Raw genomic sequence first — 22,937 nt, forward strand, 5'->3', positions numbered from 1 at the left:
TGAGGGTCAGCAAGCCTTTTTCAATCCAAACAAAACAAAGCTCTTCTCTCTGATTCCCGTTCCGAGTCTCAGGCCAGAGCACTACTGTGCTCTCTTCCTGGTCATTTAAAATCCACCTAAATGTGTGGACTCAAGTGGACCAGAACATCCAGACCGGAACCAAGCCTGCCACAGAGGTGGATTCTGGTTCAGTCCCTTACAATAGAATGAATGCAAGGTGAAATATAGCGATTATCCACTACATCACCTCGCGTACCGTCACAGTACCTAGTGTGTTAACAGATAACAAATCACATCGGGTAGAATCCAACAAGACATAATCTTGTGATTATGTCTTGTTGGATTCTACCCGATGCTTATCTTCTACTTTCTGTAGTCCTGAAGCATGATCAAGTAAAGGGTTAAGCTTATCTAATCTTTTCTCCATTATAATTGAATCGGCACACAATTCCATTCTTTATTTGGCCTTGTATTGATCTATAGAGGAAGAAGCAAAGAAAATCCTGGAAATCATTTGCCAATTTGCCCCATTAGAACACAGTTGTACATTTTTCCTGGACTCATTTAATAACAATGTCACTTCCTGAGGTCAGTAAGCTTAAGTGATCTAGTACATGTGTGTTCTTCATACCCTGAGAATCAATTATGGGTAGCTTCTGCTTTCTAGCACTTTTATTCTAAAAGATGTGTACAGTGCTGCTGTATATCAGGGATTCAGTATTTGTATACAGACAGGGGGCCAGATCCAGAGAGCAAGTACACCGGCGTATCTACTGATACGCCGGCGTACTTTCAAATTTCCCGCGTCGTATCTTTAGTTTGAATCCTCAAACCAAGATACGACGGCATTTGGGTAAGATCCGACAGGCGTACGGCTTCGGATCTTAGATGCAATACTTCGGCGCCCGCTGGGTGGAGTTTGCGTCGGTTTCCGCATCGGGTATGCAAATTAGCGATTTCTGACGATCCACGAACGTACGCGCGGCCGTCGAATTTTCTAACGTCTGTAGTCGGCTTTTTCCGGCGTATAGTTAAAGCTGGTATTTTGCAGCGTATAGATAGACTTGCCATGTTAAGTATGGCCGTCGTTCCCGCGTCGAAATTTGAATTTTTATTTTTTTTGCGCAAGTCGTCCGTGAATAGGGATGGACGTAACTCACGTCTAAGTAAAAAAATGACGTCCTAGCGACGTCATTTAGTGCAATGCACGGCGGGAAATTTCGGGACGACGCATGCGCAGTTCATTCGGCGCGGGGACGCGCTTCATTTAAATGAAACCCGCCCCCAACCCGCCCAATTTCAAATCCGCCGCCAGAAATACACTTACGGCGCAAACTCGCTGAGGATTCGAATATACGCCAGGTAAGGTACAGCGGCGTAGTGTATCTCTGATACGCTGCGCCGATCTAAATGTATGTGGATCTGGCCCAGGATGTTTTTCTACGTGTTCAATTTTTTTACAATCATATATATAAATATTAGACACCACCTGGAGTTTTTTCGTGCCTTTTCTGCCAGTATAGTCCTATCTGCATTTGTCACAAATACCCGATTTGTTATCCAAAGCATCATTCTGAACTGGCCAAAACACTGGTACCCACTATAATATTTTTGGGACCAGCAATATTTTTTCTACTTTTGTTCCTGTAGGAAGAGAGTTTTTTAACCACTTGCCTACAGGGCACTTTCACCCTCTGCCTGCCCAGGCCGATTTTCAGCTTTCACTGCTGTCGCACATTAAATGACAATTATGCAGTCATGCAAGTCTGCACCCAAACAACATTTTTATCATTTGCTGGAGACAGAGATTTCTTTTGGTGGTATTTAATCACCACTGGGTTCTTTATTTTTTGCTAAACAAACAAAAAAAAATCACGAAAACATTGAAGTAATTTTTCTCCACTGATGTGCGCTGATGAGGCTGCACTGACGGGCACTGATAAGCTGCACTAACGGGCACTATTGAGGAGGCACTAATATGCAGCAATGGTGGGTACTAATAGTGATATGCACCATTGATGGGCACTTATAGATGGCCCTCGTGGGCACTGATAGTTGGCAATGATGGGCTGCACTGATGAGGAGAAATTGACAGGCAGCACTGGTGGGCACTGTTGGAGCTGCACTGATGATCAGTGCCTTGATTGTCATCGCTGAGGAATGCCGCTTACCGGTTCTCCTCTCCTCACGTGCTGTCAGCGTGAGGTGAGGAATGACGATAACTGGCATTTCCTGTTTACACTGTGATCAGCTATGAGTGGACACAGCTGATCACATGGTAAAGAGGCTACGTCATAGGCTCTTGACTGTGATCGGTGATGTGCTGTGTCCCAAAATGAGAATGGGAGGATGTCATATGACTTCCTTCTAGAAAGAGAGTGCTCCCACCCGTCTGTCTTTTCACTATAGGGCGGGCAGTAAAAACTTCCTGTGACATTATCTCCAGGCTTGTAAAATGCTTCCAGAGATGACTGCTGGGAGCTTTAAACAATGTGTGGGCAGGCTCAAGGGAGTCAAGGCAGCATCACTAGTTTACAGGGAGAACAATATGTGCATGTGGAGAGGGACAGAAAGGTTGTATAGTCCAGGAGACAGGGCTGACGACGCTGCTTGGCATTGCAGCACAGCAAATGCAGTGGTCCGTCCAAACGGGAAGTTAGGATCAAAAGGTATTTTTCTATACTTGCAGAATATTCAACCACTTGCCGACCACAGCCTGTCATTGTACTTCGGCAGGCCGGCTCGTTCCAGCGAATCGGTGTAGTTGTATGTAGGTCCGTTTTACAACTATGGCAGGGAAGCTCATGCACATGGCCGAAGGCTGCGATGTACGCCGGCCATCCACGATTGACAGCCGGCCATCTGCGATCGCTCCACAGAGAGCCATTCAATGTAAACGGATCCCCGTTCTGACAGGGTAGTACAGAGTAATTGTCTGTTCCTAGTGGTTAGGAACAGCAATTTCTTTGTACTCCCAGTCAGTCCCCTCCCCCCACAGCTATAAACGCCTCCTAGGGAACACATTTAACCCCTTTATCACCACTAGTGTTAACCCCTTCCCTGTCAGTGTCATTTATACAGTAAGGCCCCGTACACACGACCGAGGAACTCGACGTGCCAAACACATCGAGTTCCTCGTCAAGTTCAGTGTGGAAGCCGCCGAGGAACTCGGCGGGCCGACTTTTCCCATTGACTAACGAGAAAATAGAGAACATGTTCTCTTTTCGGCCCGACGGGTTCCTCGCTGAAAAGTGTACACACGACCGAGTTTCTCGCCAGAATCCGGCTCCGACCGAGTTTCTGGCTGAATTCTGCCGAGAAACTCGGTCGTGTGTACGGGGCCTGACACATGCATTTTTATAGCAGTGATCGCTGTATATATGTCACTGGTCCCAAAAAAGTATCAAACGTGTCTGATCTGTCCGCCACAATGTCGCAGTCCCGCTAAAAATCGCAGATCGCTGCCATTACTAGTAAAAAAAAAATACATAAATGTATCCCCTATTTTGTAGACGCTATAACTTTTGCGCAAACCAATCAATATATGCTTATTGCAATGTAGAATACATATTGGCCTAAACTGATGAAGATTTTTTTTTTGGGGGGGGGGGGGGATATTTATTGTAGCAAAAAGTAAAAAAATATATATATACCGTATAAGCTGAGGACCTAATTTTACCACAAAAAAACTGGGAAAACGTATTGACTCAAATATAAGCCGAGGATGAGAATGCAGCAGCTACTGTAAGCAGAAATAAGGGTCAACAATGCCCATTTGCAGCCTGACCTCACGGTGCCCATTGCAGCCTGACCTCACCGTCGGTTCCGCCTATCACGATCGCCCTCTCGTTTGTTATAGACGAGAGGGCAATTGTGATAGGCAGAACACTGAACACAGTGTTTGCTGAAAAACCAAGTGTTCCGCCTATCACGGAAAAGCACAAGGAGAATTGCGATTTTTTTAAAACTGCACGGCCGCCGTCTATGTCACAGACTCGGGTACACCGATCCGATTCTGCAATGGGCAAGGTACTGACTCCAGTTTAAGCCGAGTGGATCATTTTCAGCCCAAAAAATAAAGGGCTGAAAAACTTGGCTTATACTCGCGTAAATGCGGTATATATTTTTTTTAAATTGTCGGTCTTTTTTTGTTTGTAGCGCAAAAAATAAAAACTGCAGAGGTGATTTAATACAACCAAAAGAAAGAAAAAAAAGAACGTCAATTTTGTTTGGGTACAGCATCGCATGACTGCGCAATTGTCAACTAAAGCGGCGCAATGCCGTTTCGCAAAAAATGGCCTGGTCATTAAGGGGAAAAATCTTACGGGCCTTAAGTGGTTTAAAGGTATTGAACATTATTATGATCATACAGGATTTATATAGTGCCAACAGTTTATGCAGTGCTTTACAACACGAGGGCAGACAGTACAATACAGTAGGAATCAGAGGGCTGTGCTCATGAAGAGATGTGCTAAATGTGTGGACACATTTGTTGGTATCCTTACAGCTCATTAAAACCATGCTTTATTCCACCTGAAAAGTATTTAAATTAAAAGCAATTGATATGGACAAATTTGCTGCTACCCTAAAAAGTCATTGTCTCACGCAAACCTTACATGCCTTTAGTATGTCGTAGAATAAAGCACAGAAGGTGTGAAAGGAGATGAATCCTTGCTTATTCTACAATAATAATTTAAGTGGCCTAGACAGATTTGTTGGTAGAAAAAGATTTCTATAATGTTGTCAATTGATGCTGTATGTAGCATCATCTACATGCAGTATACAACTGTGTGTTCAGGCAGCAGTATGGGGGCTTCCTGTGTCTTCTTTGGATTGGCTGGGGTGGAGATCGACATCATCCCCCCACCTTTTTAACTCACCCAATCAAAGGAAGCCTTGTATTCAATATTCATAAACATAAAAGGCTTCCTATTAATGGCAGAGCAGAATTCAGCCTGATTTTGATTTTGTGCCTGGAACTGGCCAGAAAGTCCCCTTGCCACTGCCGGAACACATCGCTTCATACAGTCTATACAGCGCTGACAGCCACTGCATCGATTTGTAAGGAACATTTTTGTTTGGGCCAACTAGCTATTTAAAGTCATTTAGCCAGATTCAGAAAGACTGGATTAAGTTTGTGCGGGCTTAGAGTATCTCAGATACACTACGCCGCCGTAACTTAGAGAGGCAGGTACTGTATTCACAAAGAACTTGCGTCCTAATTTACGGCCGCGTAGTGTAAATGTGCCGGCGTAACCCCGCCTAATTCAAATTAGGCAGGTAGGGGGCGTGCTCCATGTAAAATACCCGTGACCCCATGTAAATGAGGGCCGTTGGTACGGAGCATGCGCGCATGCTCAGAATCACGTCGCAAATACTCCTTGCTGACGACGTGAACGTAACCTACGCCCAGCCCCATTCAAGTACGCTTACGCAAACGACGTAAAATGCGACGGCTGTTCCGTCGCCTATACCTTGCATGGGCTGCGCCGTCTTTGTGGTGGTTTATCTTTACGCCGGAAAAACGCCTTGCGTAAACAGCGTATCGGGCGCAAGTACGTTCGTGAATAGGCGTATCTTGCTCATTTGCATATTCTCGGCGTAAATCCACATACACGCCCCTAGCGGCCAGCAACTAAGATACGACGGCGTAGGAGACTTACACCGGTTGTGTCTTAGCAAGATTTAAGCGTATCTCTGTTTGAGAATACGCTTAAAGATACGACTGCGCGGATTCGGACTTCTAGTGATACGCCGTCGTAAGTGTTTCTGAATCTAGCTAATAGTATTGGAGTTAGTATTGGAGTTAGACTGTAAGGTCCATGGGATTGTAGCTAACCTCCCTAGACATGGCAGCAAGAAGGATTTCCCCAGATTGAACAGAAGAATAGTGCGAATGTTAGACAAAGAGCTAAGGAAAAGACATGCAAGCTGAACTCCAAGGTCACAGTACATCAGTATCTTATTGCACCATTTGTTGCGGTTTGAACAACAGTGGGCTCAAAGGAAGAAGACACAGAAGGACTCCACCGTTAAAAGAAAAACCTAAAAATGCTAAAATGCAGGTTGACAAGCTACATTGCTTTTGGGAGAACGTTCTCTCGACAGATGAGACAAATTTGGAGCTTTTTGACAAGTCATGTTGGCTCTATTGTCATAGATGAAAAAAGTAAAACCTTCAAAGAAAAGAGCACCGGACCTACTGTGAAACATGAAGGAGGCTTGGTTTAATTTCAGGGCTGCTGTGCTGCATCTTGTATGGGGTGCCTTGAATCTGTGCAGGGAACAATGAAATCACAAGGCTATCAAGGAATTCTAGAGTGAAACATACTGTACAGTATCAGAAGTCTGTCTCAATCGCAGACCATGGGTCCTCAAGTCAGAATAATGATCCAGTACACACAGCTAAAGGCAACCAAGAATGGCTAAGAACAAAGCTTTGGACTATTCGGAAGTAGCCTTCTATGAGCCTTGATCTGCATTCTTTTGAACATCTATGGAAAGACATTGATCATCACCGGAATAGTTTGCCCAAGAAGAAATGGCAAAACTATCTACAAGCTCAATGAGCTACAGAAAACACTTGTTCGCGATTGTTAAATCAAAATCAAACTTTTTTTTTTTTTTTTAATGCAATATGGAATAAAGAGTGGTGGATGCCAGTTACTTTAATTTTGAGTTCTTTTTTTTTTTTTTTTCATGGAAGAATGCCAACCAATATGTCCACACATTACATGTTCTTTTATTTTGCCCTGAATCTTAATATACCTAGTTTAAGCAAGCACAGTATACCAATATTATGTGTGGGGAACAGTGCAGTCATCAGACTGGTCAAGGTCCAGGAATAAGTGTTTGGCCACCACTGGATTTAATATTGACATGGTGCTAAAAATCCTGTTAACTGGCCATATACTCTAAACAATGCTACCCTTTTTTTCTTTATACATAATCATAAACCTGTATGCATCTACTTGCCACACAGAGGACTATAGGCAAATCTACGTAGTCTAACCTACAATGTGACCACAACAGGGGTCAAGTCCTGGGGAAAAAAGTGTGGGAACTCCCACCCAAGATCCACTCCCCCACCAAAAAAAAGAGATGATACGCTCATATGCATAATTACTAAACCGCATGTTTTTTTAAGCAAGTTCTTTCTAAATCCCACGATAACTCGCGGCAGACCTCAGGAATGTCTCCTGGGAACAATGACAAAAGCTCCCAGGAGACATTGCGGCATCAAGGAAGTGACGGAATACCCGCACACTACCCGATGAATCCATATACAGGAAGCAGCCAGTAACATAAAGGATTACTAAGGTTCGCCTGCCCCTGACAGTGACTCGAGCTGGGCATCGCCGCTTAGTAAAGGATTGGCTCGGGCGGCTCGGCTGCTCTAGTCCTGCAAAGGGAACTGCGTTCCTGCTGTGAAAAAAGTGCAGGAACTCCGTTCCCACGCGTTCCCGCAGGACTAGAGCCCTGGACCACAAGCAATATTTTTAACAAAGTGCAGATAAAAATTAATAATCCAAGAAGTCAAAACCATTTTGAATTGGAAACACTAATTAGTTCAAACTTAAAGGGATTGTAAAGTTTAGTTTTTTATTTTCTAAATAGGTTCCTTTAAGCTAGTGCATTGTTGGTTCACTTACCTTTTCCTTCGATTTCCCTTCTAAATGTTTTTTTTCTTTGTCTGAATTTCTCACTTCCTGTTTCTCCTCAGTAAGCTTGCCCCCATCATCCGAGCCGTTCTGGCTGGGGGTTAGTCAGCGTGCTTGCCCCCTCCCTTGGGACTACATCCCTGCGGGGAGTCGATGCGAGCCCACCGCAAGCTCCGTGGGTCTCGCGGACTCGATGTCCGCGGGTATACCCACGATCATTTCACGGAGAGGAAGAATGGGGAAATGCTGATGTAAACAAGCATTTCCCCAGTCTTCCTAGTGACAAGACACTGATCACGCTTCTGTAATCGAGAGCGGTGATCAGTGTTGTGTCACACACAGCCCATCCCTCCTACAGTTAAAATCACTCCCTAGGACACACTTTACCCCTTCAGCGCCACCCTTTTCACTGCCATTGTCATTTTCACAGTAATCCGTGCATTTTTATAGCACTGATCGCTGTAAAAATGCCAATGGTCCCAAAAATTTGTCAAAAGTGTCCGCCATAATGTCGCAGTCATGATAAAAATTGCTGATCGCCGCCATAAAAAAAATATATTAATAAAAATGGCATAAAACTATCCCCTGTTTTGTAGACGCTATAACTGCACAAACCAATCAATAAATACTTAGTGGTTTTTTTTTGTTTTTTTTTACCAAAAATATGTAGAAGTATACGTATTGGCCTAAACTGAGGAAAAAATGTTTTTTCATATATTTTTTGGGGGATACTGTATTTATTGGCGTATAACACTCACTTTTTTACACTTTTATGTAAACTGTGCCTGCGTGTTATACGCAGGGGGCTGTGGAAGTTTTTTTCCAGAAACGTCCCTCTTAAAGTTAGGGTGCGTGTTATACGCCGATAAATACGGTATTTATTATAGCAAAAAGTAAAAAATATTGATTTTTTTTCAAAATCGTTGCTCTATTTTTGTTTATAGCGCAAACAAGTTAAAAACGCAGAGGTGATCAAATACCACCAAAAGAAAGCTCTATTTGTGGGAAAAAAGGACACCAATTTTGTTTGGGAGCCACGTTGCACGTCCACGCAATTGTCAGTTAAAGCGACAAAGTGCCAAATCGCAAAAAGTGCTCTGGTCTTTGGCCAGCAAAATGGTCCAGGGCTTAATTGGTTAAATATAAATACAACCACAAATTTTAAAATGAAGAGATATTACATTTCAGTTATAATATTCATCATTCTCATCAATGGCACTTGGAGAATGACAATGTGCCACAGAGGTTAGACTACAGTGTCTTTGCTTACATTGTGATTACCGGTATATTCCACAAGGCCTTAGTAAGAATACCAACTGCTCTGCATGGAATCTCTCAGCTGGCTTTGATGCATAGACTTGGCACTTTTAATTATGGCAGCTAAAGGCATCATTGTTTTACTAAGGAACAAATGAAGGACATGCTCCCCTGGCCCATTCAGAGGCTTGCACGTATTGAACTGGTTAGGAAGTAAAGGATATCCTATCTTGGCATACTGCTGCCATATCAAGGAAGGTATCAAGTTTGCTTAAATAATTAAATGTATGTGATCATCATATTTGTTTGGCCAAATAAACATGAATATGTGAAGAAGTCTATAAACCGAAACCTTGTAAATACCTAAGAATTCATTCACAGCTTGGTGTTATGGTGCATTTAGTGCAACTTCATACTACCTGCAAACTGCATGAGTTGATGCACCTTTGTTTCCTTTGGTACCAATCAAGTAAATGTAGTTTCATGCAGTGCAGTTAGTCAAGTTTCAAACTGTCACCAGTTTTCTCCAGCGCTCCTTTAATAGGGATACGTTGTACAAAATTAAAAAGACACTTTACACATATTTAACGTGCTGGAGTAGGCAACAAAAGTATCCCTTCTCTGAGGGGGAAAAAAAAAAAACATAAAAAAACATAGTAACATGCATTTGAAAAAAAAACTCCACGGCGCTGCTTCCAGAATTCACTGAACAAAGCATTTAAAGCATAAAGGTCTGCATATGAACCTGCCCATTTGGGGCGCCCAAGTTTTTAACAAGTTTTAATATTTTACAAAATTCTTAAAGCGGAGGTGCCGCAAAAAAAAAATAATAATAAAAACCAGCAGCTACAAATACTGCAGCTGCTGACTTTTAATAAATGGACACTTGCCTGTCCAGCTCGCCCGCGATGTCGGCAGCAGAAGACGAGCAATTGCTCATCTCTCTGCTGCCCCCGCCGCAATCCTTGGTGAGGGAATCAGGAAGTGAAGCCTTGTGGCTTCACTGCCCGGTTTCCTACTGCGCATGTGCGAGTAGCGAGGCGCTTTCCCAGTGGTCTCCGCTGTCTCCTGGGACCAGTTTGTTTCCCAGAAGGCAGCGGGGGGATGGCGGTAAGTGGAGTCTCTCCCCGGAAGTGTGTGCAAATACCTGTATTATACAGGTATCTGCATCCCCTCCCCCCTGAAAGATGCCAAATGTGACACCGGAGGGGGGGGGGGGGTTTCCGAAAAGCAGAAGTTCAATTTTTGGGTGGAACTCCGCTTTAACATGTAAGAATCTTCACATTGCTCATTTGCCTTAAAGTAGAATTGTGTCCAGGCTATGGCTATTCAAGTATTTATATATTCCTAAGGCCCTTGCACACAGTGCGTATAGCTTCTGTGTGTGCAATCCTGAAGTCTTTGCTTGTCCGGGAGGCACAGGGGCGTTCAGGGACAAATGCCTGGAAAGCAGCTATCTGACAGGCTTCAGGCAGTGAGGCTGGATGCTGCACCTGTTCCTCCCGGGCACACTGAAACAGCCATAATAGACACCTCATTTGCAAAGGGCCATAGGAATATGTAAACAACCTTCACTGATCTCTGTAGCTGCAGGTACTGTGGAATAATACATTTTCGCATTCATTACTGCAGATCAGCTCCTCTATGCCAGCAGTTAGCACCCTGCTAACCTTTTAATCTCTTATGTAATTATAGACCAGAAGATGGATAAAAGGCTGGTACACATGGGCCGAATGTTGGGCGGCATCGTCCGGTTTCTATTGACATTTGGCCTGTGCATACTGCAGCCAGTCCAACAGAAGCCAGCATGACCGAAAGGTCTGACGATCGGCTCCCAATTAGCACCATTGGCTGAGAGCGCTCACTTGAGTGTTCTGGCGGGGAGTGCATCTTCCTGTCAGAACACAATAGCGCAGCAGGAGAGATCATGGTTAGTACAGCGGCTCCTCCTGAGCTGTCAGTTTTTTTTTTCATTCAGCCCTACTGGAATGAACGGAAAAAAAAATAGTAATGTGTACTAGGCTTAACTCTCCAACAGGAACACAGACTTGTAAAAATGCTTTTCTCTCTTTTGTAGATTAAGGAACTGCTACAACACACATTAATAATATTGCCCCTGTTGTAGATTTTCCCTCATTTCCTGTCTGGTGAAACCGTCGTCAGCAGGACATAAGGTGAGGGTAAACCTGTCTACCAGAGCCCCAGTTAGTCAAAACCTGACTGGAGTTCTAATTCTTCCCTACTCTATCCAAAACTGGAAAAAATGTGTGGCTCGACATACACTTTAAACTACTCTACGTTATCTTTTGTAAACTCGTGAGCATGAATTACTCCTAGTGCCTCCATCTACAAAGGTCAATAAGAGCTCATGTTAAAGAAAGCTCATATACTGTTTAGGAAGGTCATGGAAAAAATTGGTGATTAGTTTGGAAACCATTGTGTATATTCTCGAGTTGCAAGCAGGGGCAGTTTTATAAATCTTGTGAGTTTGATTTTATGGTGTTGGCCTAATCCTTATACTAAGTAATGCTGTCTCATCCAAGGTTGTCTTGCAAAATCGTACAGTGGTTTATTTTCCAAATCATTAGATACTTAACTATACTGTGTATACATATGTAATATATACAGAGTACATTTTTATTTAAACTGGCTTTATTAGCAATTCATTGGCTACATTTCTTTGGTTTTTATTTTTAGTTCTCATTATGAAATGGAACTAAAGAAGGACAAAAAGCGCAGCTCCTCTGGAAATCCTAAAGAGAAAGAGTCCCCTGAAAATAAATACACGCCGTTAAGAATACCACATCTACTCCAAAAGAATACAGCAAAACTGGTAAGTCGGAGGTCTAAGACTTTTCTGTGCATCCCTTGCGATGGGGGGGCAAAGTATGCATTGTATCGTGGACAATGACTGGTATTACGGCTTCAATCATCCTGGCACCATGGTTGATATGGTGTTAGGATGATTGAAGCGCATTATTTCTTATATTACATTGTAATATAAATGTATTATTCAACTCACCATAATAAAGAATCAGTGGGAGCCCTGAGCGTGTCGCCCGCCACCTAAAGCAGCATGTAACTTGCCACGTCACCTACCTTCAGATGCTGCTTGCCATTTGCCACGTTGCCTGCCTTCAGATACAGCTTGTCACTAGCCACCAGATGCAGTGTGTCACTTGCCACGTCACCTGCCTTCAGATGCAGCTTGTTACTTGCCACGTCGTCTGCAAACAGATGAAGCTTGTCACTTGCCATGCACCTGCCACCAGATGCAGAATGTCACTTGCTATGTCGCCTGCCACCAGATGCAGTGTGTCATTTGCCACGTCTCCTGCCTTTAGATGCAGCACTTTAATTGCAATCATTGCCTGCCACCAGATGTGGATTCTCACATGCCACGTTGCCTGCCACCAGATGTGGATTGTCACTTGCCACCAGATGTGGATTGCCATGTTGCCTGCCACCAGATGCGGATTGTCACAGCATTGGTGGCAGCACTGGTCCATTGAGCACAGAGGCATGCAAGTGGTGGGTGCAGAGTTAGGACAGAACAGCATTGATGCGGGGCAGGCGCTAAGAGATGATCTCTCTCTGCCCAACCGCCGAACCGCCAACATTGTAGTGCCCCAGCTGTGAGGGCGGAAGCTGTGGTGAGAGATGTCATCTCTCTGCTTACCTGCCGACGCACCTCTAACAGTGCAGGCTTTGCTGCAAACAGTTGGGGACCCCCGCAATAAAACACCTTTGGAATGAGTTGGAGCAGAGACTGCAAGCCAGGCCTTCTCATCCATAAGTGCCTGACCTCACAAATGTGCATGTAAAGGCAAGCGCCACAATACTTTTGACACTAAAGTGTATGTCTTAACACCTATCAAATACAGGAAAACAGCTGTGTACATGGATTTTGTAGCAGAAGCCTAGATGGTAACAAGAACCTGAATACTGTTGCATGAACTGCTGGATAAATCTGTAAAATGTGGAACCTCGGATTGCGAGTAATGCGGTTAACTAGCAATTATTTTTTTTTAAATCCTGACTCGGTTTGTAAGTGTTGTCTCTCAAAGCGAGCAGGATTTCAGCCTCTGCGGTGTGCAGTACCGAATTTGGCCAGAGGTGCGGAGGGCACCGGAGCCATTCGGAAATATTTGGAAACGCTCGAATACTCAGTTCCAGAGCCTTTCCGGGGGTTTCCGAATGCAGCCGGACGGTCTCTGAGTATTTCTGAGTTTCTCCAGCGCCCCCCCCCCACCTCTGGCCACATGCGGTATTGCATGCCATAGAAGTCGACGTGGAACAAATTATTTTCGTTTCCATTGCCCTCTATGGGGAAACTCGCTTTGATATGCGAGTTCTTTGAATTACAAGCATTCTCCTGGAATTATGCTTGTAATCCAAAATTCCACTGTAATTCATGGTACTCAGCTGAATATGTAAACGGCTGTCGAAGCTTTGAGTACGCAAGGTGATTTAATGATAAAGGGTAGGGTACATAATTATAAAAAGGTGAATAATTACTTATTTGCTGCTGAACGCTTTGCACATCTTTTGCTGTTCGTAAAAACTAGTATTTGTTACCTGCATGTTTGCAGAAACCGGTTTATACGTTTGAATTGCCCGTTCTCTGGTGGGGAATCCAGATCTGTCACATTTGCTTTACCACTGGCTGCAATCTTTAACATTTGTTGTTTGTAGATTAATGAGTTTCATCAATGAGTAGCTGCTGATTGCAGTGGAGAACCCACCATAGTTGCTCACTATTTACCAGACATTTAACAAGCTGCAAAATAGAAATATAGCTTAAAATGTTATTTGCATTGCCCCCTTCAACTCCCTTATGCTCACATTATAAATAAGGTATGCCAACAGGGTGAATGCAAAAATCATAGGCAGGCAAAAATACCTAGCTACACCTAGGTAATAAGGAATGTAAAATATACAAATAAAGAAAAATAAGCAAAGCATAGCACATTTTTTTTTTTTTTTTATTAAATTAGAAATACAATACAAAGAAATAAATGCAATGTGACCGTATTCCATGGATTTGTTTCTGTTAAGAACAGGTATGAGTAACTTTGACACAATAATATTTCAACTTATTTGTGGATGAGCCGAGAACTCCAGCAAGATAATACTGTGTTAGTAATGTCTCAGTTTTATTGTCCTCTGCTTCTTCCACCTCTGCATTTAGCTTTTATATAGCTCTAATAATATTGATTTGCTTGCACAGAAGTCGCATAATAAAGTGGATGAAAATGTGAGACCTGCTGTGAAAGAGGCAGACGGCACCACTCATACCAAGTATGTTGAACTAGATGGTAAACTGTTGATTTTTTTAGTTCAAAATGTGTTGTTGGAGTTCTATAATAAAAAGTACTGCATTGTAGTCCTACTACCTAGCATTGTGTATGTCACAATGCTATTTAGCTGAGGATTGCATCTGAATAAGGTTACTCATTGATAAATAGCCCCATGCACTGTGTAGGTAAGCGGACACTAAACTCCTTTTTTAAGAAAAAAATGTATTTAAGAATATTTTCGTATCTCAAAAAAGTAGTTCTGAACCACCTCCAAATCTCCAAAGTTATTTTCTTTGCTGCTGTGTTCCAACTTCCTGCTAGATGGTGGCTATGTTCATTCTCCATAGTTCCAATGTAGCTACCCTCGCTTGCTTCTGAGATGGACTTCTCCATAGAACACATTTGGCTGACCCTAACCATAGCTCCTCGTTGTCTCCGCTGTGAACATCTCTAACCATAGAGTGCTATGGGAGCTTCAGAGAACGGAAAGTTTCCCTGCTGTTGGCCACTGCTCTGGTTGGAGACATGGGCAGATGAGAAAACTTGGCCCTTAGATCATTTTAGAAAAAATAGAATGGCAATCACAGCTTTTTACTTGTTTAGGATACAGTGTGGAAGGCTTGGAAACGCAATGACATTTCCTTTGCTGTATTAGGCTTCGTACACACGATAGGTTAACCAGAGGACAACGGTCTGAAGGACCGTTTTCATCGGTCAAAACCGATCGTGTGTGGGTCCCATAGGTTATTTAACCATAGGTTAAAAAAAAGCCAACTTGCTTTAAAATTAACCTATGGATTGGTAACCGATAGGTCAAAACCGATCGTTAGTAGGCACGACCATCAGTTAAAAATCCATGCATGCTCAGAATCAAGTCGACGCATGCTTGGAAGCATTGAACTTCGTTTTTTTCAGCACGTTGTTGTGTTTTAGATCACCGCGTTCTGACACGATCGGTTATTTAACCTATGGTGTGTAGGTGTGACGGACCATCGGTCAGCTTCATCGGTTAACCTATGATACCGGTCCCTTAGACCGTTGTCCTCTGGTTAACCTATCGTGTATACGAGGCTTTAGGTGCTATTGGAGAGAATTTCCTTCACTTCCTGCCCTAGTGATGATGGGCCATATTCTCGTAGATTTCCGGCGGGCGGCGCGTAAGCCATTTACACTCCGCCGCCCCAACCTACAGGAGCAAGTGCTGTATTCCCCAAACACTTGCTCCGTAGTTTGGGGCGGCAGAGTGTATTTGGCCCGGCGTATCTCCAAGGGGGCGGCTTCTATTTAAATTAAGCGCGCCCCCGATTCTAACGAACTGCGCATGCGCCGGGCTTAAAATAGCCCAGTGTGCATGCTCCAGTTCTCGGTGTAAAACGTCAATGACGCCAACGTAAAGTCGTATTCAAGAACGACTTAGTAAAACGACGTACCCGACGGGAAAACACGACGCGCACCCGACGCCATACTTAACATGGCCTACGTGGGACTGGCGTAAGGTTACCCCTCATATAGCAGGGGTAACCTTACGCCTACGTAAACGACGTAAGCGACGGTTACGCGACGCAAATTTGTTCGGGAATCGGCGTATCAGGCTCATTTGCATAAACAAATGAGACCTGAACGTAAACGCCACCTAGCGGCCGGCGGAGTAATTAAATTTAAGATCCGACAGTGTAAGTGACTTACACATGTCGGATCTTCAGTGTATCCATGCGAAAATGATTCTAAGAATCACTCGCATAGATACACTGGCCAAAAAAGAGAGATACGATGGAGTATCCTGAGATACTCCATTGTAACTTTACTCAGAATATGGCCCGATGAGTCCAAGACTGGAAGGGAAAGGTAATCTATTCTTTGTCAGGTGTTTTAGTGTTCACATAACCCCACTTCTTCTTTTTTTTTTTTTTTTTTTAACACACAGGACAGAAAATGGATATCTGGAATTAGGATCCAGTCTCTGCAGTCAGCTGCAAAATAATAGTTTGAGATCCTTTCCCTTCTCTTCTCGTCTCCTCCCAAAGCTAAAAGAAAATGTTTAGGCTGGAGTACAACTTTAATACTACAGAGAAATGGCAGTGGGGCAGTCTTCTGGAGTTTATTTTAAGCACATAGTTATTTTGTGTTTTTAACATAAGTTATAAATGGATTTCTCTTTTTTTTACTTTTTTTTTTTCAGATTAAGTTCACATACCAGTAACCCAGAAAATGAGGTGTGTATGCAAAAGGACCATGCTTTCTTTGCAATGTGATAAAGAATGGTCTGGCATTATGCTTTGTTGTTTATTATGTTACTAATTCTTGTTGATGCTGATCTTAAAAGTGGCCTTGCCTTCACTTTTACGTCGACAGAATGGCACGGCTGCGCCAATAGGCGTGTATATATACGTCCCTTTTAATTTGTGAGCTGCGTGGTCGATTGGGTCACAGAGCTGAAGAACGAGGAGATGTCGGTGTAAACGCAACATCTCCCCTAACATGTCACTGAACGTCTGTTCCCTGTCATCAGGAACAGCGATCAGTGATGTGTCACGGCAAGCCACGCCCCCTAACAGTTAGAAGCACTCCCTAGGTCACACTTAACCCCTTCAACGCCGCCTACAGGTTAACCCCTTCGCTGCCAGTGTAATTTTTACAGTAATCAGTGCATTGTTATAGCACTGATCGCTGTAAAAATAACAATGATCCCAAAATGGTATCAAGTGTCCGCCATAATGTCACAGTTATGATAAAAATCACTGATCGCCTCCATTACTAGTTAAAAAAAATAAAAAATAATAAAAATGCCATAAAACTATTCCCTATTTTGTAGACGCTATAACTTTTGTGCAAACCGATCAATAAACGCTTATTGCGATTTATTCTTTATTTTTTACCAAAAATATGTAGAAGAATACGTATCAGCCTAAACTGAGGAGAAAAAAAATGTATATATTTTTGGGGGGATATTTATTATAGCAAAAAGTAAAAAATATAGCATTTGTCGCTCTATTTTTGTTTATAACGCAAAAAATAAAAACTGCAGAGGTGATCAAATACCACCAAAAGAAAGCTCTATTTGTGGGGAAGAAAATGCCGCCAATTTTGTTTGGGAGCCACGTCGCACGACCGCGCAATTGTCGGTTAAAGCGGCGCAGTGCTGAATCACAAAAAGTGGCCTGGTCTTTGGCCAGCGAAATGGTCCGGGGCTTAAGTGGTTAATTGAGACGTCCAGCTTGAGCTCATTCTGCTGTGCTTCTCCTATGGGTCACAGGAGTACAATTCGTTTTGCACTTTTGTGACCCTTTTTCCGCAGAGAGCGGTCTGAATTCCGCTCTCTGCTGATGTCACCATGATCAGTCCAAGAACCGCGTCATCCCGACTTTGGAAGTCCGGGTCCGCCAGGTGCCTGGAGTTATGGCTGTCTCAGCCCCTCAGGGTGTAAACATTCACATGATCAGTTGGTGCAGGGCTTACACATCAAATAATTTACATGGATATGGATCACATATCCTATACTTGTGTTGTTTACACGTATGCACTGGTAATAGTCATTTATGGTGATGGATGTCTTCTGCTGCAAGCACTGCTTTTAACCCGTGTCTCTCGATGTAAAAAAGCTAATGCTCAGAAGGAGGTCCAAAGTGGAACTATGCCAAGGTGATTTTGTATTTTGGGTTCAGGGGTACTGAACCATTATTTGACCACGTCAAGTTTTATTACTGTTAGTGGCTCTGGAACCCCCCACCACTTACCATGAGAGCCCCGAGATTGTTCGCCCAATGAGCTGGGAATTTAAACATGGATCAGTAATGCTGAACCACAATGTAGCAGAGCAATCTTTCTGAATGTTCAAGTTTTATGTGTGTACAACGGCTTGATAAAACAAATGCTTTGCCAGGGAAACGGTTAAATATGTAGGTTTTTTAGCTATACAATTAGCCGTTTGCCTGGAGTTTCAATTTAAATGGTAAGTCCACCCAAAAGTCATGTTGTAGGTAAAGACTGGTTTCTTGTATGTCTTGGATATTTCCCAAACCCACTCCATACTGCGTGAAATAATATAAATATATGAAAATAAAAAAACTGATACAATGGCATTGTCACTATTGCTGCTGCATTAAGCATCTCAATCTAGCCCAGGTTCACACTGGGCAGCAGGAGTGAAGCCGTGCGAGCTATTTCACTCCCGCTTGTCAGTCCTGATTTCAGCCGCGATCACAGGGAGATTCTGCACAGATGTCAAAGTAAATTGCGGGCTGAGATCGCAAAAAGTAGTACAGAAACTACTTTTTGAAATCGGTGCAGCGCGGCAGATGCGGCGTCGCACCGATTTAGGACGGTGCCATTGCCGGCAAATGCCGCCGATTTGACATGTTAAATTGAACCAGGGCTAAGCCTGTCAAATCGCACCTGGTTCACACTGGTGCGATTTGAAAACAAGACATGGGTATGTAAATACAAAGCTCCAGTCACACAATGCAGAGCTATGTGGTACAAATTAAATACATAAATAAAAAAAACAAATGTGATACTATGTAAAAAAACGCCACCTGACAGTGTAATCATTACAAGTGTCAAATGATCTAGTCTAAAGAAGTTGCAAGAAGTCTGCAAACAAAAGATAGTCACCAAAAATGTCTGTAATCGAATCCACAGTACAGTGCTCAGTGCCTTCACCATCCTCCAGGCAGACACTCGCTATTATAATTTGCATCTCTTATTTATGTCTTGGACATGTATGTCTCCCCCAGGAAATTACTTTGTTCCTATTTACCTGGGAATTTTTGTTGTGTTCCAGTATTCTTCTTGATCTAGATAGCGTGAGATCCCTTCATAATGGACAGTCAATTCCATCATGATTGCAGAACAAACTAGAATGACTCTACTGGGAAAATAACGTGTCGGCTACTTACCGGGATGACAAGCGTTCATACCTGGTGTAAACAAATGCTAACCTCTTTTGACAGCTCGGTTATATTGCATTCATTTTGAACGTCTTCTGATGTGACATGTGAAAATGTAATTTATTTTGCTCATCAGGATCAAGACAGTGAAAAGAAGATCCTTCAGATGTGCCAGCTTTGCCGAGAGGAATCAAGCATATTGCTTACTAAGGTACTTTTTTCTATACTGTATACCAGGCGTCTCCAAACTGCGGCCCGGCAGCCCTGTTCTTGTTTTTATCTGGCCCTTGGGGCACCATTTTATCCACTGATACCAATAAAGGGGCATAATTCCCCTCACTGACACCAATGAAGGGTGTACATTTCCTCCCAATGACAACAATGATGGGACACAATTCCTCCCAATGATAGCAACAATGGGGTCCAATGGCATCAATGATGGGACCCAATTCCTCCCACTTACGCCAATGATGGGACCCAATGACATCAACAATGGAGCACAATTCCTCTCACTGACACCAACAATGGGGCCCAATGACATCAACGATGATGGGGCCCAATTCTTCCCACTTACACCAATAATGGGGCACAATTACTTTCACTGAAACAAATAATGGGACATTATTTTTTCCCAGTGATGTCGGGACCTGTTCTACTATGGCTACAGTCCGGCCCTCCTAAAGTCTAAAGGATAGTAAACTGGTCCTTTTTGTTTTCGAAAGTTTGAAGACCCCTGCTGTATACTATATTTTTCAATTAATGATAATAAATCTGTAAATGTATTTATACCACACCATCACTATAGTTACAGCATTAATTGCTCAAAAGCAAACAAGCAACATTTTCAAGAGAGCAACAAAAGTCTTTTTTGTTTTTTTTTATAGTGCAGGTTAGAATTAGAAATTTCCAGATGATTGATTGCTAAGAACCAGACAGATGGCTTTATTTTCCTCTGCTGGCCAAAAACACAGCGATTTTCTGGCAAAAACAACTAAACAGGGCATGGCAACTCATTGCCACCAATTCATACTGTATATTTCTGACTATATATAAGAGAAGGGATGGGGGATGCAGTTAAAAACACTTAAACTATTCGCATTAAGGTGGGTGTTTTATTGATATTCAGTCTTTGCTGAAAAATAGGAAAAATTATGTTTGAAAAGTCAATTAATAGCAGCCAAAAGCCATCCTAACTCTGCTGCAATAGAGACCTATGTTATAGTACGGTATATGAAGTAGAAGACAACAGCTGGTGTGGGTGGCAAGAACAGCATGACAATGCTTCTAATGTATGTCGGCCTCAGTGGCCTACATTATCTTTAATTTTGAAATGTTGTCTGTGGTAAACATTAATACTTTTTGCATAACAAACTTCAAAATAGCCACGCTATTTGTTATCCAGAACAGCAATTACAACCACTAGTATTGAAGTAAGAGATGAACAATACTAAGGTGATAATATCTAAGGAAGCCCTAATGGTTTTTGCAGATTACAGTGAAACCGTGGATTTCGAGCAAGATCCATTCCAGGAGAATGCTTGTAAACCAAAGCACTTGCATATCAAAGCGAGTTTCCCCATAGAAGTCAATGGAAACAAAGAAAATTAGTTCTGCATTGACTTCTATTGCATGCAATACCGCATGTGGCCAGGGGGGTGCGCCAGAGAGCCTCGGAAATACTCGGGGACAGCTCGTCTGAACTCACAAACCCTCGGAAAGGCTTGGTAAACCGAGTATTTCCAAGTATGTCTGAGCGGCTCCGCACCGTTACGGGTGTCACCGACACCTCTGGCCAGATGCCATACTGCACACCCCATTGACTTGAATCCCGCTCGTTTTGTGAGACAACACTCGCAAGCCGAGTCAGGTTTAAAAAAAAAGGGTGCTCGTCTTTCAAAACACTCATTAACCGCATTACTCGCTAACCAAGGTTCCGCTGTATGCCTTTGTGCTGCCCTCTTGCAGAAAGTTTGGAGTTTAAGTGGTACCCGTTATTGGCTAACTTTGGTTATTAAAGATTACATTTTTGGGGATAATGTGAACCCTTCTTTATTAAACTGTCTTTTATACACTCAGATTTTATACAACAGTCACTACTGTGACTATCATGTAAATTATTGTAGTATAATTTTATTATTTTTTATTTATTATTATTTATTTATTATTTTTTTTAGTATTTTTTTAAAGCCAGCAGCTACAAATACTGCAGCTGCTGACTTTTAAAAAATGGACACTTGCCTGTCCAGCGCGCCCGCGATGTCGGCAGCCGGGGCTGAGCAATCGTTTGGTCCTCGGCTGCTTCTGCCGCCATCCTCGGTGAGGGAATTCACTGCTTCACTGCCCAATTCCCTACTGCGCATGCGCGAGGATCGCGGCGCGCTGTCACTGGTCCCCGCTCTCTCCTGGGAACAGGATATATTTACACTTCACAAATCATGTTAATATCTGAGGAAACTAAATACCACATTCTTGCCATAAATAAAGGCAGACAATATTACTCCTGAACCCCTTCATGTAACCTAAAAGCCCAACTCCCTGCCAACCAATGACGTTGGTACTGCTGTCTGCATCATTACACTGACCTTCCAGTGCTGTGCAGACACCCCTTTAGAGAGCAGGTCCATGTAGCCCTGTACTCAGAGGATGGCTTTGGTTTTCTGAGTTGAAGCATGCTAAGCATCTTTCAACCAGGAAGACTGGAATCTGGAAATAATGTTGGAGAGGTGAGTATTGCAGCCATAGGTGCTATTGTTATTTTTAAATTAAACAGTGTTGTCTTTTTTTTTGTCTTTGTTATTGTTTCTCCAGTAGTCTCCATACATACTACTGTATGTTTCATCTGCATTGATCCTAGCTTTTAAAGTGTTGCTAAACCCACAACAGTAAAATCAGTGTGTATATGCAGTAAAGCATGCTTGTTATACTCGCTGTGGAACCTAAGGGGTTAATCCACTGCATTGTGTAAAAAGGCGGTTTGCTCCTGTCTTCTCTGACCCCTCCCTTGTACTGTCCCCAATCCATCTGCTGATAGTACAGAGCCTTGGAGGTACTCTGCACATGCTTGGTTTGGTATATATTGCTAGAAAGTTTTGTTTTTTTATTTTGGGAGGGTGCATGTGATCACCACAGGGCCAATCAACACTGTCCAGACAGAGGGTCAGGCCTTATAGGACAGTCAAAGACCCCACCTACAAAGCTCTTGGCTTTCCCACTGGCCCTACCTCAGTTCCCGGTTGCAGACAACTCTAGCAACTTGTGCGTTCCTGGTCGCACATTCTCACATGCGAATGAGTACGTTTTTTGGAGATGGCCTTTTTTCCATCTCTTATTGCTTCCCATTATTTGGGCGTTATGCTAAAACTTACATATTATACTTGTGTCCTTCTGCAGATCTTACTCCATTACGCATCTGCCCCAGAAGATTGGCTATAATGCCATGAAAGGCGTCTCGGGCTTACACAGATGCTACATGTTTCAGTTTTAGGACCTACCTTGGGTTTAATGATTCCATATTTTTAAATAATGCAATGTACAAGTTGTTATACAATGTTTATGGTTTTTGCATCATGCTTTTTTTTATATGCACGGTCATGTATGTTTACTATTATGTATACATTCGAAATCGCATGCTCTGCTATGTGTTTTTAGACAAATAAACGCGTCCATATTACACTGTCTTATCTCTGAGTTCTCTCATGCATACCTCATTTAAAGTCCCAAACCCCTCCTTTTCTTTACCACCTACAAACTTTAACCAGTGCTTGGCTAGACACTGGTACAAGTTACACTTCTACTGCTGATGATGGAAGGCATTTAGCAGTTTGTTTACTAAC

At 42.8% G+C, this 22,937-nt stretch overlaps 1 protein-coding gene across 3 annotated transcripts in view; it reads left to right on the forward strand.

Annotated features, from left to right (window-relative positions):
- RUFY3 (RUN and FYVE domain containing 3) overlaps window positions 1-22,937 on the forward strand; it is a 167,020-nt gene that overhangs the window by 142,907 nt on the left and 1,176 nt on the right. For all 3 annotated transcript variants that reach the window (XM_040327674.1, XM_040327675.1, XM_040327676.1), the window contains exons 14-17: window positions 11,616-11,751; window positions 14,149-14,219; window positions 16,398-16,431; window positions 19,241-19,315. In XM_040327674.1, coding sequence (XP_040183608.1) covers window positions 11,616-11,751; window positions 14,149-14,219; window positions 16,398-16,431; window positions 19,241-19,315 — 316 coding nt within the window. The remainder of the gene's footprint in view (window positions 1-11,615; window positions 11,752-14,148; window positions 14,220-16,397; window positions 16,432-19,240; window positions 19,316-22,937) is intronic.

The sequence above is a fragment of the Rana temporaria genome, chromosome 1 (assembly GCF_905171775.1).
Source record: "Rana temporaria chromosome 1, aRanTem1.1, whole genome shotgun sequence".
Lineage (NCBI taxonomy): Eukaryota > Metazoa > Chordata > Amphibia > Anura > Ranidae > Rana > Rana temporaria.